Below are 21734 nucleotides of genomic sequence, written 5' to 3' on the forward strand. Positions count from 1 at the left end.
TGAAGATAATTTTATATTAGTTTGTAATAAATGACATGTTATTCTTTTGTACTTAAAAAAATTATCGTGAAGTAATATATATGTAACGGTACAAATGAAAGTTTCTTTATTTTTTTTCCCCAGCGGTATGCTTATAGATTGCATAACAGTATAGTTCCTGATATTTGACCTTTGCTTCTGCTTCCCTTTGTACTAAGAGTTAAACTCTTGACATCGATATGACGTGAGGATTTGTTTTTACCTATGAAATAAAGATTGCGCCTGTTCTGCAGTTATGAAAATGTTGCGTAACTGGTTTGATAAGCAGCAATTTTCATCCGCAGGGTTTCACTGAAGTAATTTCCTCATAAAGCATCTATTTTTTGTTTCAAATATATAATATCCTGCTTTGTATTGAGTCATTATTATTTTTGAAACTAACAGGATGAACTAAATTTTAAATTCCCTTTTTAGGGGATTTTCTTTTCTAAGATTTATATATTAATGAAATTTTGTTGCTATAATTATGGTTTTAATATGCCATACGAATTTTCATTTTCTAGAATGAACGTTAAAGCACATTATGGAAATTGAAATGAAGACATATCCAATTTTAATTTTAATGAGAAAGGAATTTTTATTTTCTCATCATTTGATACAACGTTAAACTAACCCGTAACATGAAACTAACCTGATTTAAAATGGTCGAGAGAATTTCTCCAATTTGTTCTACACAACATACATGAATCTGTACAACAACAAACAAAAATATTTATTATATATTGCTGAATTGTAAGCTGTAATAAACACATAAATATCGAGTTCAAAAATAAATAGTTAGGCAAAAACATATTTCTGATTCTAGTCAAACATCAACAAGATGGCGCTATTGTGCTCTTCCATTAATTTCTTTCCGCAGTGACGCTTAATATTCTTTTAAGGTGCATTCAATCTGGTCCCATACTTTGATTTTAGAGGTAGTGAGAAGCAATATCTCGACGTTACTCCTTATTCTGCATTTAATACAAGGTACGATTATGTGTTGACTGCAGAATTATATTTGAAAGTTTGTAATATATAAAATTCATAAATGCTAGTGTATTTTTTTTCAAGTTCATTTAAATGCCAAATTATTCTATGTTTCATCGTCTGCTATTTCGTTAAAAGCATATAACATCAATCTGGAGAAAATAAATAACAGTAATTTGTAGAAGTATAGAAAATTAATTATATTGGATTGGCATGCTGGTATAATTTACTTCTTAGTAGTTTTAGATATAAGATTTCTAATTTGGAGGCGAGAGACAAATAACAGGTAATATAAGATTAAATCCTTGTCTTTCGTAACAACCATTAAACAACAGCCTCATTTCTGTTCTCCTCCTTCCTACACATTACGCTGTCTCTGATGACGTCATCAAAAGTTTAAATTATGTTCGGCTTCATATTACTTTAGTAACATGAATCGTTCTTTGGAGAACAGCTACGTATGCATAAGAAAGCTTTGCAATTTGCTATTAAATAACAGATAAATACTAACGTCTCTTACTAAAATCCATATGCCTTTCAATGGACTAGTTTCCAGGGTAGGCTGGTCTAGGGATGAATTGCACCGCTTTCTGTGAACGTGCCGTGCGATCACCCCTCTTTGGTTTACCAGATTTCTTCATTGCTATATACCATTTCTTTTCTTCATGTTTCTTTGACAAATACCTGTTGTATCCACCCTGGTAAGTTTCGTAGAAAACTGTGTCTTCTGAAGAGGGATCAGCCTGAAATAGGAACAAAAATGTATAATAAATCAAAAAGGGTAGCAAAATGGGGATGGGGGAATAGTTCAATTAATACAATTGAATATAACCAATTCAGAATGATAAAAATTTTGCAATGGAAAACCAAGAGTAATACTGTTTTTCTCAGATTCTGATTATGCTCAGTTCTGTGTGCGTTTTAGCCTCAAAGTGTGCAGAATAGAATGATGGTAATAAGGAAGGTTCTTTTTGCAAACTATTTTTGGCTGTAGTTGATTGCGCTATTCTTTTAAACTGTTTTTAATTCTCTTAACCAGTAGCGGCTGCTGGTTATTTCAACTAATAAAATAAATAAATAATAATAATAATATATATATGTATATATTTTTTTATGTAGAATATTGCAGATATTTAAATCAGGTAGAGGACTGCTTCATTTTAAGTTTATTATCGTATAACGCGAACAAAAGCACGGAGAATAGAAAGTAGATCCACTGTAGCTCTGGCACATTTATTCATCCTTTGAATAAGAAGTTGCGAAGCGTGACATTGCGCATGCGGGTGTTATTTGCTATATTCTACACCATGAGAGCCACTTCTAGAGTGCCACATCCCTTTTAGCTGTTTTTACGAATACGATTACGTTACGTAACGTAACATTCAATAGTTTATACCATCAGTTGTTTTGTTATAAATGCAAAATAAACACAAATCAGTAATAAATACAAAAAGGATTTACTTTTATTTTTTCAGTGTTATTGTGGCAATGACGTGACACTATAGTCAGCTGCCACTACTTTGAACATGTCCGAAAACTATTTTTCCACTACTGTGAACATTTTTGAAAACTTTTCTTGGCTGCATATTATTATTTAATGAGCCACGTGTGCCTCGTGAACTGCTATACTCAGAGAAAACGCGAGCAGATATTGGAGTTTATGGCAGGACATGTTCCTCCGCACATTAAATGGTTCAAATATACGTGAAGAAACAAATTGTCATTAAATAGGTTTGGCATGATGTTATTGGACAATAAAATTTTAAATTAATAAAAATAGAGAGAAAAATTAATTTATTGAATTGAAGAACAATGTAAGAGGTTATTTTTATTTCTGTTTATTATTATACCACTAACAGAGTGATATATGTTCGAAACGAGAGAGACAGAGATAACGCTTCCGCCACGACTTAAATCCCTTCTATCTGATTTCTCCAATGGAAATTTAGATTCCCAGGGGACGAATTTTTATGAAATTTATATTTGGGCCTTTTAAAAAGATTTGTCGAGTTATTCCAAATTTCATTAAAATAGGACCAATAGAAAACCAGAAATTATTATTTTTTATTTTATTTTTTCGTCCTCATTTAATAACTGGATTCCCAGTGGATGGATTTTCATAAAATTTTAAATTTGGCCTTTTAGAGAGATTTCTAAACTCCATTCCAAATTTCATTAAAATCGGACAATTATTATTTTTTTTGTCTGTCCGTACGCTTGCAATAACTCGACTCGCAGTGCATAAATTTTCATAAAATTTTATATTTTTACTTTTGGAATGATCTGTTGAGTGTTTCGAAATTTCATTGAATTTGGACTGATAGAAATCTGGCAGTTATATAATTTTCATACACATCACATAGGCTATCCACATACCATATTTTTTATCTGAAGCACTAGGTGTTTTTTGTTGCCATGGGCTGGATTTAGGAATGAATGAGCAATGTGGAGGATGCGTAGAAACGAAATTTTCTCGGTTCTCACATAAAAGTCGTCGCTTTTCGCTCTTTTTAAAAAATTATAAATCATGAATCATTACTATTTGCTAACGCGCCTGTGATGTAACGCACTGCGTACATTAACTTATTATCTATATAATATCGGTGTAAATACACCACAGGTTACCTATAAGTTAACTACATACGTAGTGTAACGGCAAGTCTCCTCTACTAGAGAAGCGTTATTTGAAGTAGTGCAATACCTGGTATCTCGTTGTTGAAGGTAGCCACAATATGAGATAAAATCTAAACGATGCCGTATGTAGTTATGGGTAAACTATGGTGTATTTACACCGATATTATATAGTTAATTTCTACCCATAACATATTATGCCTTGTGCATAATATGTTATGGGTAGTATTTTATTTGATCTTCAACATATTAACTTATTATGAATTTTAAAAATTATATGAATTATTACTATATGCTTGTATTAACCACAGCAAAAACGTGAAATATGTGTTATATTTCAATTTTTATTGAAATTTCGGAGAAAATAAAAGTACATTACAAAAATGCTGACGGCATTTTACAATATGATATATCTCTCTATTTTTTTATTTTATTAAATCACGGAAAATTACTATAATTAATAATCACCCATACCACGTGAAATCAATAATATGGTTAATATAGTATATTAAGTTTATAGCCCAAACCACTGTACACCCTTAAGTGTACAGTGGTTTGGGCTATAAGATCAAGATACTACTGTATTTTATTAATTTCACGTGGTATGAGAGTGGACTTAAGGTTAAGTTTGGGTTATAAGCTTAATTAACTATATTACTAATTTCATGTGGTATAAAAGTGGATATTAATTTTAGTAATTAATTTTTATTGCATTTCAGTTTTTATTAAAATTCAGAAGAAATAAGCGAATACTGTATTACAAAAAGTTGTGTGAATACTACGTTATGAGGTACAGCAAGAACCAGACAAAAAAAATTAGCTATTTGTGGTATTTAGGGTATATAACAGATTGAGCATGTGTATCTTCTATGCTTGCATGCTGAAACAAAAGGGAGCGACCAAGAATTTGCTTGATCTTAAGGACATCCTGTTAGAGAAGTATCTAATTTTTTTAGTCTTTCAGAAAGAACAGTAATAAAAGTTAAGGAATAGCGGCAGAACTGTGGTCGAAAGTCTGAGCTAAGAGATCGTGATCGGCGACGAATATCGCATCTAGTAAGACCTCATCTGCCAATTTCTGAGAGAATACTGCGAAGAGAAGTATATAACAGATGTCCGGAGAAGGACCCGAAAGAAACCAACGTTAGCAGTTGCTCATTAAAAAAAAAAAAAAAAAGTCCGGCTGATATGGACTGTTGATGACTAGAAAGCCGTGATGTGGTCTGACGAATCCAAATTTTGCCTGAACTGTAAAGATGTCAGGCACCAAGGTCACAGGAGAAACAATGAGGCATTTCATCCAGACAGTGTGAAAGTGCGTCAGTGCTTTGGGGATGTTTTAACTACAGTATTATGAATTGGATCTTCTACTTGAAATACTAACCAGGATGAATCATGCTAGTTATGCAAATATTCTGGATGATCAGGTTGTGTCCTCTGCTGAACATTTGATGGGCATATGATTTCGACGCTGCCGTATTGCAGGATAACAACTCCGGTTCATAGGATCTCTACTGTCTTAAACTGGCACAGGGAACACGAAGGAACGGTAGGGCTTTTAAATTGGCCAGCCAAATCACTAGATTTAAATCTTACAGAGAACGTATGGGAATATCTTGAACGGAAAGTGAGAACACAACAGCATCCAGGAAACTTGAATGAATTACGGAATGAATTTTCGGAATGTTTTAATATTGATATAAATTATTTAAGAGGGTATAAATGAATCCCTACTAACGAGAAGTCATGAAGTGATTCGTGCTGAAGGAGGGACTACATATTATTAATTGAAAAATGACACAGGTGGATAATTTTTTATCCAGTGACTGTATGTGCTGTGAAGTAGCAAGCAGTACTTTTATATATTATTGGCTAATTAGTAATTAATTAGTAACAAGTTAGTTATCACTTTACACTTAATTTTCACATAAAATGAAAAATATTTCATTTTAATTAGCGTAGCTAAGCCCTCCATTGGGTTGGAAACTTAATTCTGATTAAGTTTATTTCCAACTGACGATGTTACCAACAGCAAATTCTAAATGGGAAGCATTCAAGGAATTAATCTTGGAAGAGAGAGAGAGAGAGAGGGTTAAATAGTGTTGCACTTTCCCTTCACGGCTAAAAAGCCAGGGGTTTACAGATAAGACTTTTCATACCAACTAAGAAATACTATTCAATTCAAGGTTTAGGCCTAAATGGACTTCAGATGAACTAATGAGACGCGTGACAAAGAATAAAAATGCAGGGGATGCATATAAATTATTAGGCGACACAGAAGCCTATGGTAGATATAAGCTAGTCTGTAATCAAGTCACAAACGAGGTTAGCGTCTGGAGACTAGGCACCTGCGAGGTGATCTGATTGAGGTGGATAAGGCCTTGAATGGTTTGAGCAGGCTCAATGCCGACGGGATTCTTCCTCTAGCTCAGATTACGAACCTGAGGGGGCATAATTTCAAATCGAGGAAAGACAGTTGTAGAATAGATGTGTGGAAATTTGCCTTTAGTCAGCGAGTGGTTGATTGCTGAACAAACTTCCATCTGTCATTGTGGAAGTTGATAGCTTAAATAAATTCAAGGAAGAAGTGGACAAACTTTTGGAGTGAATGGATAGGTGAAATGGAAAGTTTTTTTTGGCTGATGCTGTATAAGCTTGCTTTTTTTGCATCATATTCCTCTACTATTGCTAATTTCAGCATTACTTCGCATCCTTTATTTAAAATAGTAAGAATTTTTTTTTATTTTGAATGTGATCTGAAATGTTTACTAATTTCAGATCACGGGACGCGAATAATTTATAATTGATATTATGATTGTGACACATTTTCCCTCAAGACATGAATTCTTTCTTATTAGTTTTATAAATAAACTAATTATTGGTATGATTGGTGAAGAGTAGGGTGGACCGCATAATAACCATTATGAGATTCACCCTGCTATCCAATTCTGACCCCAAGAGAACATATAGCTTCCTTGTGGTCCAGAATTGGTTGTTATGCCTCTGACAAAGTATTTCAGTCAAAACAGTAGCAGCAGCAGCAGCCATGGAGTAACGCTTACGTTCAGAAATGACTAAGAAAACCATTTCAGTTTTTAACAAATATTTTATTGTCGGAATGAAAGTGAGCGGAATTACTGTATTTTAGTGACCCGTAATCGTGGATGTCAAAAATAATGATAGCGTGTGACAATGAAGTTAATTGCAAACAGTGTGCGATTCATTACCCGAAGTTTGTAGAGAAGTTTGTTATAATAGTTGGTTTTGAAAACTATTCTTACTTGTCCGTACAGCCGTCCTTCCTCGTTCATGGCAATGTACAGCTGGCTTTCAATTCCTTTTAATTGGACCTCGCCCACATCCGAAGAAGAAAATTCAAGAACAGCTGCAAGGACAAGAAACAAGAGATTATCAACGTGTCATATAAGCAAACACGACATATGAATTAGAAATCACAACTTACCTCTTGTTGGACCTTGAAATGCCCATAATTTATGATAAACTGATAATGTGGTATGCTCAGTGCTTGCCAAAGAAATACCAGAAATACCAAGTATTTGTTCAGTGTTATTCTCGACTACAAATGTAAACAATTAAAGAAAAGCAAATATCTTGTCTTGTAAATGTGTTTAAAGTTGCGATTTTTTTATTTAAATAGTTTTAATTATTTTTGCCCTGTTTAAATTAAAGTAATTGTATAAATAGTTTTCGAATTATGATATTTAAACTGAAATTTGTAACATAAGCAGCGAGCCTTCCTGCTTCATTTCAAGAATTCCTTGCAGAATTCTGTTGGCATACGCACTGTCCGCTCAAAACATTATGACCACTGCCGTATTTTTAGCAATCGACTGTACCTCCCCGCCTGGTAGTACATACGTGTCGCGGTGAGAACCGGTAAATGTGATTCTGCAGGCTCGTGACATGCGGTCCGTACGAAGTTCTTGATTGACATGGGCAAAGGACGTGTGATGGACTTTGAAAAAGGGATGATCGTCGGGTGTCAATTGAAGAGCGGCAATATTATGGAAACTGGGCTGTTCACGGAATGCTGTAATTAAGATGTTCCAAGAATGGACGGATAGTAGACAGAGCAGCAGTCACTGGGCTAATGGCGTGGGCTCCCACTCCTCATGGATGGTACGGTTTACCAAATGCTATTCTATTCTTAAAGAAAAGATATCAACTTATCTTTCTTAGATGAACTTCATCAGTACTAAATTTTGATTAACAAAAGTAGCATTTCAGTATAAATTTCAGGAGTACAAGTTTTAAATGAACTGTTTTAGAAAAGTACTCAAAACCTATTTCTTACCTGATTTACATGTTTCAAGGAAAAATAAATTCGAAAGCCTCATCTTTTGCTAATAAGCGCCACTATGGAGTTTACATATGAATGGTAATTTCAAAAAACCGGCTTTTGGTTTTCTGTAGTGAAAAAAAAAAAAAAAAAAAAAAACTGTAAAGAGATTGCATGTTTCAAGGACATTTGTGGTATATTTAACGAAATTTTCTCAATTCCAGAAATAGAAGGAATTTTCGCTATTCCAAAAATAGAAGAAGGAACTAAATGGAAATAACTCCTGATGGACATTCTGTTTATTTGTGTCTAAGCGAGACATTTGGTGCTGGTGATATGTTGCGCATTTCCACAACTGTTGAAGGAATACCTTCAACGTTTTAGTCTCGGAGAACTGAATTACAAGAAGCAGACTAAAGCAGAAACTTTTTTTCCCTTTTAAAAGTAAACTTCTCTTGCAGGGTTTCTTAAATATTTTGGCTATCAGAGCCGTGGACGCAGGCAGATGTTTGTTCTCAAGGAACGAATGCTTCCTGGTTAAGTTCGTTGTTGACCAAGACAAATTTAAAAACGTGTTTTGTCATTATTTTACTTTGTTATTAGACTATTCCCAACCTCGTGTTGTTTGGCACTACAGGAATGCAAAATGGGATGACCTGCGAGATTTCTTTTCCTTGGTCGGATTACTGTTTCAAAACTTCTGATGTCAACGTTTGCTCAGATCGTGTCAGTGAAATTATTCTTGCAGGAATGGAATCCTTTATCCCACACTCCACTTTAAAATCTCGTCCTTTATCTAAACCTTGGTTTTCCAATAAATGTGCTAAGGCTGTTCAAGAGATTAAAGTTGCATTTCGTAATTGGCTTGTTTCCAAATCTTCAGTTTCATTTTCTGCCTACACCAAAGCTCGCAACAATTGTAAAGCAGTTATTAATCAGTCCAAACTAGATTTGGAACAGACTAAGAGTAGAAAACGTGCTTCTTGCCCTAAAGGTAGCCGAGCATTCTGGTCTCTTGCCAAAGCTATTGGCCGCAACTTTTGCCCATCTCTGCTCCCACCTCTGTTTAAACCAGATGGTTCTGTTGTCACTTCAGCCAAGGATGAAGCGGACCTGCTAGCATCCCATTTTTCTTCCAACTCATGTATTAATGATCTTGGTAAAACACCTCCTACCATTCCCAACACACTGCATTCAATGCCTCCTGTGGTCTTCCGTCAAAAGGATGTCAGAAGGATTTTTACGAATCTTGATGCTAAGAAAGCTCCAGGTCCCGATGGTATTTCTCCACTTGTTCTCAAAACCTGTGCTCCTGAACTTACTCCTATTCTTTGCTGCCTGTTTTCACTTTCTTATTCCAAAGGTGTTTTTCCTTCTGCTTGGCAATTTGCTCATATCCAGCCATCCTAAAAAGGGTGAAAAATCCCTCCGATCCAATTATCGTCCCATTGCAATTACTTCTACTCTTTCTAAAGTAATGGAGAAATCAATTAACCGCCAACTCTTAAACTACCTAGAAACCTTCCGTCTGATCAACGATCGCCAGTATGGATGGATTCCGTCAGGTCGATCCACGAGTGATATTCTGGATTATGTTACCTATTTATGGACTAATTCAATGGAAAGGTTCGGTGAAACACAAGTAGTTGCTCTTGACATCTCAAAGGCGTTCGATCGTGTTTGGCATAAAGGTCTTCTAAACAAGCTTCCATCTTATGGTTTGCCAACTGTTTTAAGTAATTGGTTATGCAGTTTTCTCTCTGATCGTTCACTGAGGGTGATGGTAGATGGCTCTCTGTCTTCTGACTTCTCCACTAATGCCGGTGGCCCCCAAGGTTCAGTTCTTTCCTCCACTCTTTTCCTCTTGTATATTAATGACCTTCTTCCATTGACTGGAAATCCTATCCATAGTTTTGCCGATGATAGCACACTGCATTCCACTTTCCATTTTGAGAAACCTTGCCCTGCTCAATCAGCTTCAACTTCTAGAAAATCTGTTACCAATTCCTTAAATGCCGATCTTCATGTAATTCTCTAGTGGGGCAAAGACAAGTTAGTTGATTTCAACCCTTCTAAAACTCAGTCTTGTCTTATATCTCGCAAAAAGGATTTTTCTGCTCCTATGCTTTTCTTTAGTGACACTCCGATTTCTAGGCAAAATGATATATCTCTTTTGGGGATTATCCTGTCTTCTAATCTCTCTCTTGGCACAAGCACATTAAAAATATTGCTTCCTCTGCATCTAAAAAACTTGGTTTTCTCTTTCGCTCTCGGCGTTACCTCTCTTCCAAACAGTTGCTCACTCTCTATAAATCGCCAATCCGCCCTGCCATGGAATATTGTTCCTACATCTGGGGTGGTGCCCCCAAAACCTCTCTCAGGCTTCTTGATTCCATTCAGAAGAGGGCAGTTAGGTTAATTAATGATTCATCTCTAACAGAGTCTCTTCACTCGCTGTCTCATAGACGTACTGTTTCTGCTGCATGCCTCTTCTACAGATACTTCTTCTGAATTGGCTTCTATAATTCCCGCTCTCTCTTTCAAAACAGTCCGAACACGTGCCGCCACCAGCCAACATCCATTTACTGTCCAACTTCAAACTCACAGAATCAACTTTTTATCTTCCTCGTTTATTTATTCAACTGCCGTTTTCTAGAACCTCCTTCCTTCATACGTATTTCCTGAAAATTACAGTCTACAGAAGTTCAAGTCCAATGTCAACAAATATCTTCTTTCCTCTTCTCAACCTCCAACTCAAGCACGGTACTAAATACTATAGGTTCTAATACCTCTCATTTTTGGGGTTTACATAAAAAAAAAAAAAAAAAGACAAAGTCGTTCCATTTTGTAGTGGAGCTGTTTCTCAGCTGAGTTTGAGATAAATTTTCTTAATTACGAGTTAAAGTGATAAATTGGCATGACGCTTGTGTATGTGGGTGTGTGATATGGATGCCTTTAAGCTTATATCTAGTTAGTTAATTATATGATTTATCTATTTCTTTTGTACCCTTCAACCCTTCTAAAACTCAGATTTTTAGAAGGGTTGAAGGTGATGCTCCCCCAACTCGTAAGTTGCTGTAAAATAGTTCTGTTTGATCATTGCATTTTTTTTCCCTTTTGAACACTACTTAATTAATAATAAAATTCAGGAGAATTTTATTATTAATTAGGTAGCCTTCAAATGTAATGTACTCTGAGATGTCTTTACAAACTTTATTAGTTGCTCAAAATATTGTAAAATATAACAAAAGAACTTAATACAATAAACATCAATTAGTGCTTAAGAAACGTGTAAGGCTGAAAATTGCTTTTGTTCTAAGATAGGTTTGCGTTCTTGTTGGATAAAAAAACTCGAGTTCCCGGGAGAAAAACTATGCAGCCCTCGCCCGAGACGGACTAACTTTACCGCAGTGAAAAAAACATCCCATGAAAGTTCCTCCTGAGTAGACGGGACTGGAACACAGACCTCTTCCACACATTATGGAAGTAGGAGAATCTTAAGGATTAAGGATTAGATTGCCAATTTTAAGATGGCGAGAAAGCCGGTAATGAAACTAAAAACTTTAAAATAAAGGAGTGGTGGTTTAAAAGCTTTGTTGACCACTCTAAGGCAACATGGAAGATCTAGAACTGAAAATCCGCTTAGTGTCTGGCTTATTGGTCTTAACCTTACTCTACATTATACTTTTAGTAAAGGACGTGGTTATCAAAACACTTGGCGCATTATGGCCATAGACGCCCATGCGCCAAAAAAATCCCCAAACAAACAAACAAACAATCAAAACACTAACCCTGTGGCTCATAGAGAACAATGTGATCTGTGTCGCTGATGCTCCTAAAATCCAACAACAGTGCGGCTCCTTTTACATATTTCACATATTCATATCCAAAACTGAAGGCGCTCCGTGCATTCTGACTGATGAAACTGGTTCTAACGTCTCTATGATAAACAGTCCTAAAATATTACGAATTTTCCGTTCTGCCTTTTCTTATGAAGGCTTTCTGCAGTTAGCACAGTAGTTACGATTGTCATTTTTCAGCTTTTGATTTCCGTCGAGATGTGGAGGGGGGAACGACTTTTATAAGCTGTTTTTGCATTGTGGCTGAATTAGTCGATCTGGGATGTTGTTTGTATGTTCCTCCCCAGAAACCTTGGGTTATCTACCAAAACAACACACTGACCATAGAATACACGCATTTCAGACACTATACTGATGCCTCATGGCCTTAGTTGCTTTGACGCTAAAAATCAAACAAACAACATCCTCGTGTACTGTGCTTCACATATGGTTAGCTGCTTTTGAGACTTTTTTTCCGTCCAGTATTTGGCATCAAATACTGTCTGCGCAGGGTAGCACAGTGGTATCATCACCGTCCTCCCCACACCGGTTGGAAAAGGCCCTGGTTTCGAATCCCGTCGATGACGTGAGGAACTTTAATGGGTTTTTCACTCCGTGGCTGAGTTAGTCGGTCTCAGGTGTAGATAGCAAGGTTTTTTTCCTACAAAAACTGGGGTTTTTCGTCTAGCAAAACAGACAAATCGGCCATAGAACACACGCAATTAACAGACATAAGACACACAGCACGGCAGATGAATTTAATTATTCGGGTGGCCTAAAAATAATAATAGTTGGTTAGTTGGTATCAAATACTGGGTCCTAAGATGGCGCAGTGTAAAAGGCTGACTTCACCTTTTCTTCTTGCACCACAATGTAGCAGTAATTCCACCGTCCTATAATTTGTGTGTTAAGCGCCAAAGCAACTGAGGCTATGAAGCGTCAGTATATTGTACTGTATCTGTAAATTGCGTGTGTTCTCTCTTCGATTTGCCTATTTGTTGGACGGAGAAGCCGAGCTTTCGGGATATAAGACCATGTAGCCTTTTCGCCTGAGAAACTCACACATTATGAAAAACCCATAAAAATTCCTGCCGACCGGGCTAGCCGAGTGGGTAAAGTGCCTGCCTGCCTGGCAACCCAAAGGTCGCGGGTTCGAATCCCGCTTCGGGCTTGGATCAAAGTACTGCAAAAACCTTGGGAGGTGCATTATGGCCACAGAAGCCGATGCGCCAACAACTACCAAAAAAAAAAAAAATAATAATAAATAAATTAAATAAATAAAAAATAAAAAAAATTCCTCGTGTCATTGACGGGATTCGAACCCAGGCTTTTTCACCCGGTACGGAGAGGATAACACTTAAGGATATACATTCCAACCCGATTTCGTACTTTGTTAGAAAATCAAATGTTTTTCCCCTTTTACGCTTATATGGTTTCGTTGTGTTAGATGCGACAGAAATAGATGAACGAGATCAAACAACTCTCGTTGTGTCCTGTGCCTGAATACCAGTCGCACCACCTTTGCTAAACCTCTGTTCTTAAACACATGCCTGTCCTGGCTGCCGACATAGTGATTAATTGCAGGTCTTTCGCAATTTTCCACATAAAATCACATCTCGGCAAAAAAAAAAAAAAATAAATAAATAAATAAAATAAAAAACCCTTTTGTGGGCCGTAGCGGTCATTTTAAAAACACCCGATCCGACCCTATCCTGCGTGATAAATATATCCCACCTATTCTTTCACTGTACCTACCATATCAGGAATTGAATTTAATCTTATCTTATGCTTTTGTCCGTCATTTATAATTCAAAACTGCATACAGATTCCTACAAATGAACTTTGAATTGGCATATAAGTATAACCTTATGGACCTGACCCATTCACAAGATTTATTTTTGATAACACACACACACACACACACACGCACGCACAGTGTTTTACACGTTAGTAAGGGAGGCGAGGATAACTGATCTTCGCCGTAGTGTAAAACGTGGTTCTTTTCTGATAGCTACCACTCTATACACGCTCTCTTTAAAAATTTAGAAATATGCGAGTATCATATTAGGCTGCCCTGCCAAATACTCTGACATCATCCTCGTTTAAATTGTGCATGAATTCGAGTGCTTGGCAAGTATCGAGCTGAATTGTGCGTACTGAATTAGTCAGTATAGTTCCACACTCTAGAAATAAGATACCTACAATTACCTCATCTGTGCCTCCTACACAGAGATGACAAGGAATAGAGATGGAAAGTATGAGAGAGAGAGAGAGAGAGAGAGAGAGAGATTGAGAATCTTTTTTTGCAACAAGAACGTACGGTATGTACATGGATAATTTAATTTTTTATAGCACGCCGCATTTGTTTCATTATTGATCGCAGTGGGCGGAGTTGTTTTAGAATTTTATCCGAAGAAACTAAGGCCATGAGGTGTCACCGTATTGTGTTTGTAACTGGCGTGTATTCTATGATGGGTTTGCTTATTTTTAGGGATGAAAATCCGAAATACAGTAAACCCTCGCTAATCCGGAGTAATTGGGGGAGGGGTCATCCGGATTACGCGAGAATCCAGATTAGTGAAGCAAAAGATAGTCCTAAAAGACAAAAAAAAAAAAAAAAAAAAAACTTAGAACACAAATAAATGGAAAATTTAATGATATAGGCAGTACTGATGAAAACAAATAAAACAAAATCACTGTAGAGCCTTTATTTAAAAACTATAAAAAGACAATAGTTTTTATGTTGTTAATTGTCTTTTGTCTTTTTATGCACTTATCAGGTGGCGCTGGCGTCGCACACCACGCAATTCACAGCAACGCAACGTTGCTGTGAATACCACTTAAATACAGCTTCTTTCAGAAACATTTATTTTGGCTTTTTTAATATCTCTCTGTTTAATACACTGCTTTTATCACTCCCCACATCGAATTTTAAAGGGATGTCTTTATAGATTCTTTTTGTTTTTTAATATCTGATACAACCTGTTGGCCAATACCAAATTCTTCAATTTTTGTTTCCAGGAATACCATTTTCAAGTTAGTGTTTTCTTTTTGTTTCACTTTTTAATTCTTTAGAATTCATAATTATAGAAAATATGTTAACTAACTGTATACGTATAAAGAAGTATGCAAATGAAGCGATATAAGCAATAGCATCCGTCTGTTGTTCAATACTGTTGTTCAACAACAGTATTGAACAACACGCAAGACAATGTAATGTATGTTCCATCTCTCTCTGCACAGTCAATCAGCGCGCAGTGAGAGTTATTCATCTGCCTTCCTAAATCCTGTGTGTCTTTCAAAGTACTCAACTGTGAACAGAATTTTCATAATTCGATCCGGATTAACTGTAACCGGATTAGCGAGGGTTTACTGTAGCAAAATCTCCAGTTATCTCAAATGCTATAATTTCCGAAGAATCATTTCTTTGATTCTGCATTTATTTATTTAAAATATGGATTTCGGGAGATCCTAATTACGATCCAGAGAATCCCACTAACATATACAATATTTATTAATTTAATAACTATGCACGTAGTTTACTAAGCGGAACGTTAATAAGGTGTATACCAGGCAATGGCGAAACTACCTTACTGCAAGATTCTCTGTTGCTGGGGTGAAGGGTCATGTGTGTGTGTGTGTGTATACTGGTTCAGGGTGGTTCCCAGGCAAATGCCCATCTCCACCTAAATCATTTAAAACAGAAAATCTGTAAAGTGGACCTGATAAATAAAAAGATAGCTAAGAAATAAGAAGACAAAACATATTTTTGAAAAGAGAAATAAAGTAAAAAAAAACCAAAAAAAAAAAAAATTTAAGTTAAGTGTATAAACAAGAAATTTTGAATAGAAAAGAATAAAAGTAAATATAAGAGAAATGTTTGTGAGTGTAGTATGTTGTTTATGTCAGGTCACTTTGCCATCAGAAAGCAGCTGAACTCTTCAACTGCAATTTGATGCCCATCCCTGGTATGTGGAGCCGGACCTGGTTCTATCTTTAAAAGCTGAAGCGCCAAAGCGCAATTAAACACTCAACAGAGAGAGTGCTAGACTGTTGAGCGCCAGCTGTCCAGCCTTGGGCCACCCAAACCCAAGAACTGAACAACAACCGAACAAAAAAAAAAAAAAAAAAAAAAACCCACTTAAGTGGTCCATGCCCAGGAGCCCCAGACCCGACCAAAAGCTTCCAGGTCTGAAGCTCCCAAGCCCTGATGCAATCAATGAAGATTCTGGTTGTAGACGGCCAATTCAATGTCCGTGAGGTTTCGTATGATAGATCTTTTAGGGAACACAGCATTTGCATACTCTTGTAAGGCCTGAAAGTCGTTAACTCCTTGCACCAGTGTATGTACGTTATCTTCATTAAAATTAGCTATCTGTTTTCCAACAGATAGCTAATTCTGTCTTGCTGTTTTCCAGCAAGACAGAATTTGTAGTTTCGCCACTGAACTAGGGGTGGCCAATTAGCTACACCACGCATCGATCACAATTTGATCTTACTTTCAACTCATCTTTCGGTATCCATTTATGTAGAATTGCAAGGGCAGCCTTTTGCCTCTCCAAATCCATAATTTCAGTTTTAAGGCATTTTTAGTCTTTCGCTCCACATGACCTTGATTTTTAAGTCTAATTCCATTTCAAACTTTGCTTCATGTGGGCTAAAAGTTAAAGAGCCGTACGCGGCTCGCGAGCTGCAGGTTGCCAACTCCTGCCCTAACACATCCTATGTATTTATTTGTTTCATGACGACTGCCATCAGTCCCTGAAACCCACAGCACCTCTCGCTCCAGGCCGCTGCCCATTGTAATAGAAGTAGTGCAAGAATCACCTTCACCTCTGCCTGCGGCTGCTTTTAACCTTTTAGTCTGTGAATCCTCCCAAACCAGCAGTTTTCCGATCCACCTAACGTTGCCTTGATAGCATCAGCAAACACTCTTGCACCCTTTGTAAGTGTCTCCCATCCCTGTAGAAGCAGTCTGTCTTGTTAACAAGCACAGACCACGCTGAAAAAAATTCTACCCCATGACCCTTGCACAATCCCTCTAGGGCCGAATTGATTGACAAGGCTCTCATCATATACTCCCTCCTATCGTGTCTGGGCAGAATTGCAGACACTCAAATTTAACCCTAACTCACGACTTTTTTTCCAACATTGACCTGTACTTGTTAAGTAAATCTGCAGATCTCCTACTCTTAATGTCATTGGTGTCGTGTTAACATGACAACTACCATAAATCGATATTTGTTGAGTGGACAGTCAGTGAAGGTGATAAGATGTTATCGCAAACTGACAAATCAAGTAATTACTAAAATGTGGTCTAGTATGCGCACTTTAGACTTCTGTTATCAGCAGCCACACTTCAAATAATAAAAGAGCCGAATTTGAAAATATTTAAAAGTTTTACAACAGTATAATACAGTACAATTGCCGCTTGTTAACCCCTGGAATGGTGCCGTGAAGGGTATTGTAGGGTCATGGTACCTGCGTGTACCGGTGAACTTTACAATAAAGATATTATTATATTAAAAAAAATCAGTTATGTCACTGGTCTTAAAAGGAATAAAACTCTTCACATTTAAAGTTTTATCAACGAATTCTGTTAAAATAGTAGTAGTAGTAAAATGGCAAATGATGCAAGCTTATATAGCATCAGCCAAAAAAAAAAAAAAAAGAAAAGTAAAACAAACAAAAAAAACCAGTTTATCCATCCGTACCATTCAAGAATTTGTCTAATTCTCCCTTGAATTTATTCAACTCATCCACAACAACAGATGGAAGCTTGTTCCAACAATCAACCGCCGCTCGCTGAAGGAAAACCTTCGCACATCTACCCTACAACCATCCTTCCTCAACTTGAAGAGGAAGGACGGTTGCTTATCTCGAGACGCTGCAATTTGCAGAATTGAAGCCTTTCTACGTGTGAGCACGCTTTTGTTCCGTTCACCAAACTGGTTGTCGTCCTTTGCACCTGTTCCAGCAGATTTACATCCTTCCTAAAGTGAGGCCTCCGGACTTGTATACAGTTCAAGATGCGGCCTAACTATGCCCTTATACAAAGGGATGATCACCTGCTTACCCCTGCTAGCAAAGTTTCTGTATATCATTGACGAAACCCCATGAGCTGCCCTGGCAGCATGTCTGCATTGCTCAGAGAATTTCATGTCTGACTGCACAGTTACTCCCGGATCTTTTTCATTCTCCACTACTCTGAGTGTAGTACCACATAGTTGATAGATTACTCTGGGGTTACTGATACTCACGTGCAGTATCTTGCATTTGTCAATGTTAAACTTCAACTGCCATTTCTCAGCTCATCGACCCAATTTTCCTAGATCGTGTAGTAGTAGCTCACCGTGATGACTGTCGTTAATTACCCTGTCAACCTTTGTAGCTTCTGCAAACTTAACCTGATATACCTACATCAATATCATTGATAAATATTGAAAACAACAATGGACCCAGCACTGAACCATGGGGAATTCCACTAATGACATTAGTCCACAAAGAGCAGTGCCCATTGATAACCACTCTCTGTCTTCTTCTTCCACTCAACTATCCCTTTATCCATAGCAGTAACTTGCCCTTAATGTCACATTGCTCTAGTTTGCACAGCAGTTTTTTTTTTTTTTTTTTATGTTCAACAGTATCAAAAGCTCGCCTGAAATCCAAGTATATGATGTCAAAATTATTTTTTGCATCCAGTTCCTTGATCACTGCATCATAGTAAATGACAGCAAGTTCAGCGTTCTCATTAGCTTCAAGTTAAATCTACTTTACTGTTATGTAAAAATAAAGAGAATATGGAATCCAGTTTGGACGGTGCTTGCTGTTAGTTCTTTGGTCGACTAATCGATGTTTCGGATATTTATGTAAAAACTCGTGTATGCCTTGTGATTTCTTTAATTCCAAATACTCTTTTATACGGCTGTGAAGTTCAGTTTGACTACCCCTTTAATATGATATTGTAACTGCTGCATTGCATTTTGATTAGACCGAATAAACAGATTATGAAAAACTTGTTAAGAGTGAACCATTCAAATACATGTATTTTGATTACTTTTTATATTGAATTTAATTTGTGGGACTCCCTCACTTCGGACCGACCTTGAGCGCACTTTTTATTATTATTAAAAAAAAAAAAAAAAAAAAAAATTGTACTAATACGAATTTTTCTTGTCTGCATATTCGTATCCAGTTTATATAAACAAAAGTTTACAGTAGGTATAGTTTCAAAGTATGGTCCATCTTTTATGACCCATCCGATAATTAAAAGGTATTTAGTCTTAAGTTAAAAAAATCCGCTTTTCCTGTCAATGTTCTGCAGCCGGGTGGGAGGTTGTTTGCTGCTGCCAATTGAGTGTTTCTGAACACTGCACTGGCTGTTCGGTCTACGCTAAAATGGCTGGTTCAGCACCACAGGCTATTTTTTAATTTTTTTTAAATTTTTAATAACGCGAATTCTACTGCCCAATTCTCTTAGCCAAATCTTACTATTTACTGTATATATTGGAAATGCGCACTAATTATTAATACAAATCGAAATTCTTACGGGATGCAGTAAGGAAGGACAGCCTGTTCATCTACATTTTTTATTCATCTGTATTTTATCCGTCTACATCGTTCATATATCTTTTGTACATTTCGATTTTATAATTTTTTATAATTTATGGAGAATTATTGGCTGAATTCTGAGAAATACTGATAATGGCAACGTCTATAAAAATGAAAAATAAATATTTGTGTTAAAGGTCCCCAAGCGCGTGCTCTTTAAGTCTATTATGTCTGCAGAAGTGTGTATTCACCAGCCGATTTGCATGTTGTGTGGGCTAAAAAAAAAAAAAAAAAAAAAAAACGTGGATTAACTCAGGGGGAATACGCTACTCCTACCGTCCCAGATGGACTAACTTCAGCCTCGATTTAGGAGGCCTTTATAAATTACTCAGGTCTCGGAACCCAGACCTGGGGTATATGACCGATCTGTCTTACCGACTAGGCTGACACCGACAGCTATCTAAAAAATAAATAATATAACTCTCCTGTTTTTAACAGAATCAGTTTATTGGTCTTTGACCAATGCGGGGATAATAAGTACTCGCAGATCACCCGTGTTCTACTGACCACGATTAAGAAAGTTTTAAATAAATAGCAGACAGTAATGAAATACCAGATTTTATTTGTTTAAAAGTTGAGGCGTATGTTTATAAGTCTATCTTCAAGAAACTTGTGGTTAAAGGAGGTTGTTCTGTCTTAAGTATTACGACGACAGTTAGTTAGTTATTTGGAGCATTAGCAACTAAGGCCATATTGCTCCGGGAATATGTGGTGGTCATTCCCTGACCTTTCCGCATCCTCCGTATTTGGTGGTGACGGGCTCGAACCCCGGTCTAATCAAGAAGCGTGTGCTACGCACTGCTGCTCCTTCCCACCTGACTACGGAGGCGCCCCACGACCACAGCTTTTACTCCTTGCAATTTGAACCTGCTGGTCGAAAAAATGCATAAAAGGATATGTACAAGCGTGTTCACGGGCCCATTTGAATGTTGTGCGGGATGAAAAACCAGGAGTAACTTACTGGAAAACTGTACTCCTTCCGCTAACTACAACCTAGATTGAAGAAGACTTAGAAAGTCTTCCTGTCATAGACGGGAATCGAACCCAGACTTCTCCAAACGAGTGACAAGTGTATACTCTTACGGAGGACGATTCAGTTGAAAATACTTCCTTTTCAAATGGAAATTATTATAATTTATATAATCTGTATGTTAATTTCTTCCATTTTATTTTCTTTTTACATGTATTTTGTGCCACCTCATTCGCTTTAATTCGTTACTGGTATCGTTAGTGAAGCGAGTTCTGTATAAAATATAAGCTGCACACGTGTATTTGAATAATTCAAATACACGTGTGCAGAGAAACGTTAATTAATTTACGAATTACTTAAGAGACTAATAGTTTTCGTCAGTGAGGGAATTAGTACTACATGCTAACGTACGTAGTATATTAATATAATGTTATATTTAATAATTTAATTACTATTTAATTACTTGTTATGATTAATTAATATAAATAATTCTAAACGAGGCATTATTGTGAAAGAGCGCTGCACGAAAAGCTCGGAGGACTCCTGAATATGTGTTCATGCTACAACGTTGCTAGATTTTGTTTTATTTTAATCTTTTACAGTTCATAATTGCTTTGTAGCGTAGCAGATATCCTGTCTTCTTTTGGAAGAGGTGCGTGGTTGGATTTACGTCACAGACAGGAGAAACCCTCCTGTCTGCTACATATTCTCTTAAAAGAGGGATGTAGTTAGCCGGTCTCAACTGAAAATATGGATTTTTACCTGCCAGTTTTTCCTTCCACTCAAAACAGCCTAAAATACAGGCAATTTATAAGCACGACATATTGGAGCTGCTTTAACTCTATTCGGTAAATATTTCAATCAACTTAAGAAGAAAATATAGTGATAGGTTTATCTACATTATTATAAAAATAATAAAAAGTGACAGGGTGCGTCCTGGTTGCTTAATAAAGTACCGAGACGACTCTCCAATACAGTACACCCCAACGCGATTACAGTGTTATTCTGGGGGAAATGACCCCGAAAGTCATTAAAAGCCTGCGCACAACGCGACCTAATAAACAAAATGCTTACCATAAGGATTGTGCTTCTCATTTGTGCCGAATACCCTGCCGTCTGGTGCCACTGCCAGGTTGTAACCCGTGCGACTGTACAGTTGTTTAACCGTTCCAAAGTGAGCAGGTAGATCGTTCCCTGAGCCACCAAGAAACTCTGGCACGAAACGCGGGCGGTCTAAGAACGCCTCCGCCTTTGGCTGGCTGTCGTCTGTAGCATCGGAGGACGAATCGCCATTCCGGTCGGCAGCCATGTCGTCCTGCAAACAAATTGAACTGTTAGACAAGCAATACTGCAAGGAACACTTTATAGCTACAGA

At 36.9% G+C, this 21734-nt stretch overlaps 1 protein-coding gene across 1 annotated transcript in view; it reads right to left on the reverse strand.

The window, feature by feature from the left end:
* Positions 1-659: 659 nt before the first annotated feature.
* Positions 660-21734, reverse strand: part of LOC150090729 (fibroblast growth factor 1-like) — a 29489-nt gene continuing 8414 nt past the window's right edge. The window contains exons 2-4 of the mRNA XM_090379740.1: positions 21434-21674; positions 6921-7024; positions 660-1751 (exon numbers count right to left, since the gene is read on the reverse strand). Of these exons, the coding sequence (XP_090235866.1) occupies positions 1554-1751; positions 6921-7024; positions 21434-21674 (543 nt within the window). The 3' untranslated portion in view covers positions 660-1553. The remainder of the gene's footprint in view (positions 1752-6920; positions 7025-21433; positions 21675-21734) is intronic.

Source organism: Mastigoproctus giganteus, chromosome 1 (genome assembly GCF_048544385.1).
Source record: "Mastigoproctus giganteus isolate SK-2022 chromosome 1, ASM4854438v1, whole genome shotgun sequence".
NCBI lineage: Eukaryota > Metazoa > Arthropoda > Arachnida > Uropygi > Thelyphonidae > Mastigoproctus > Mastigoproctus giganteus.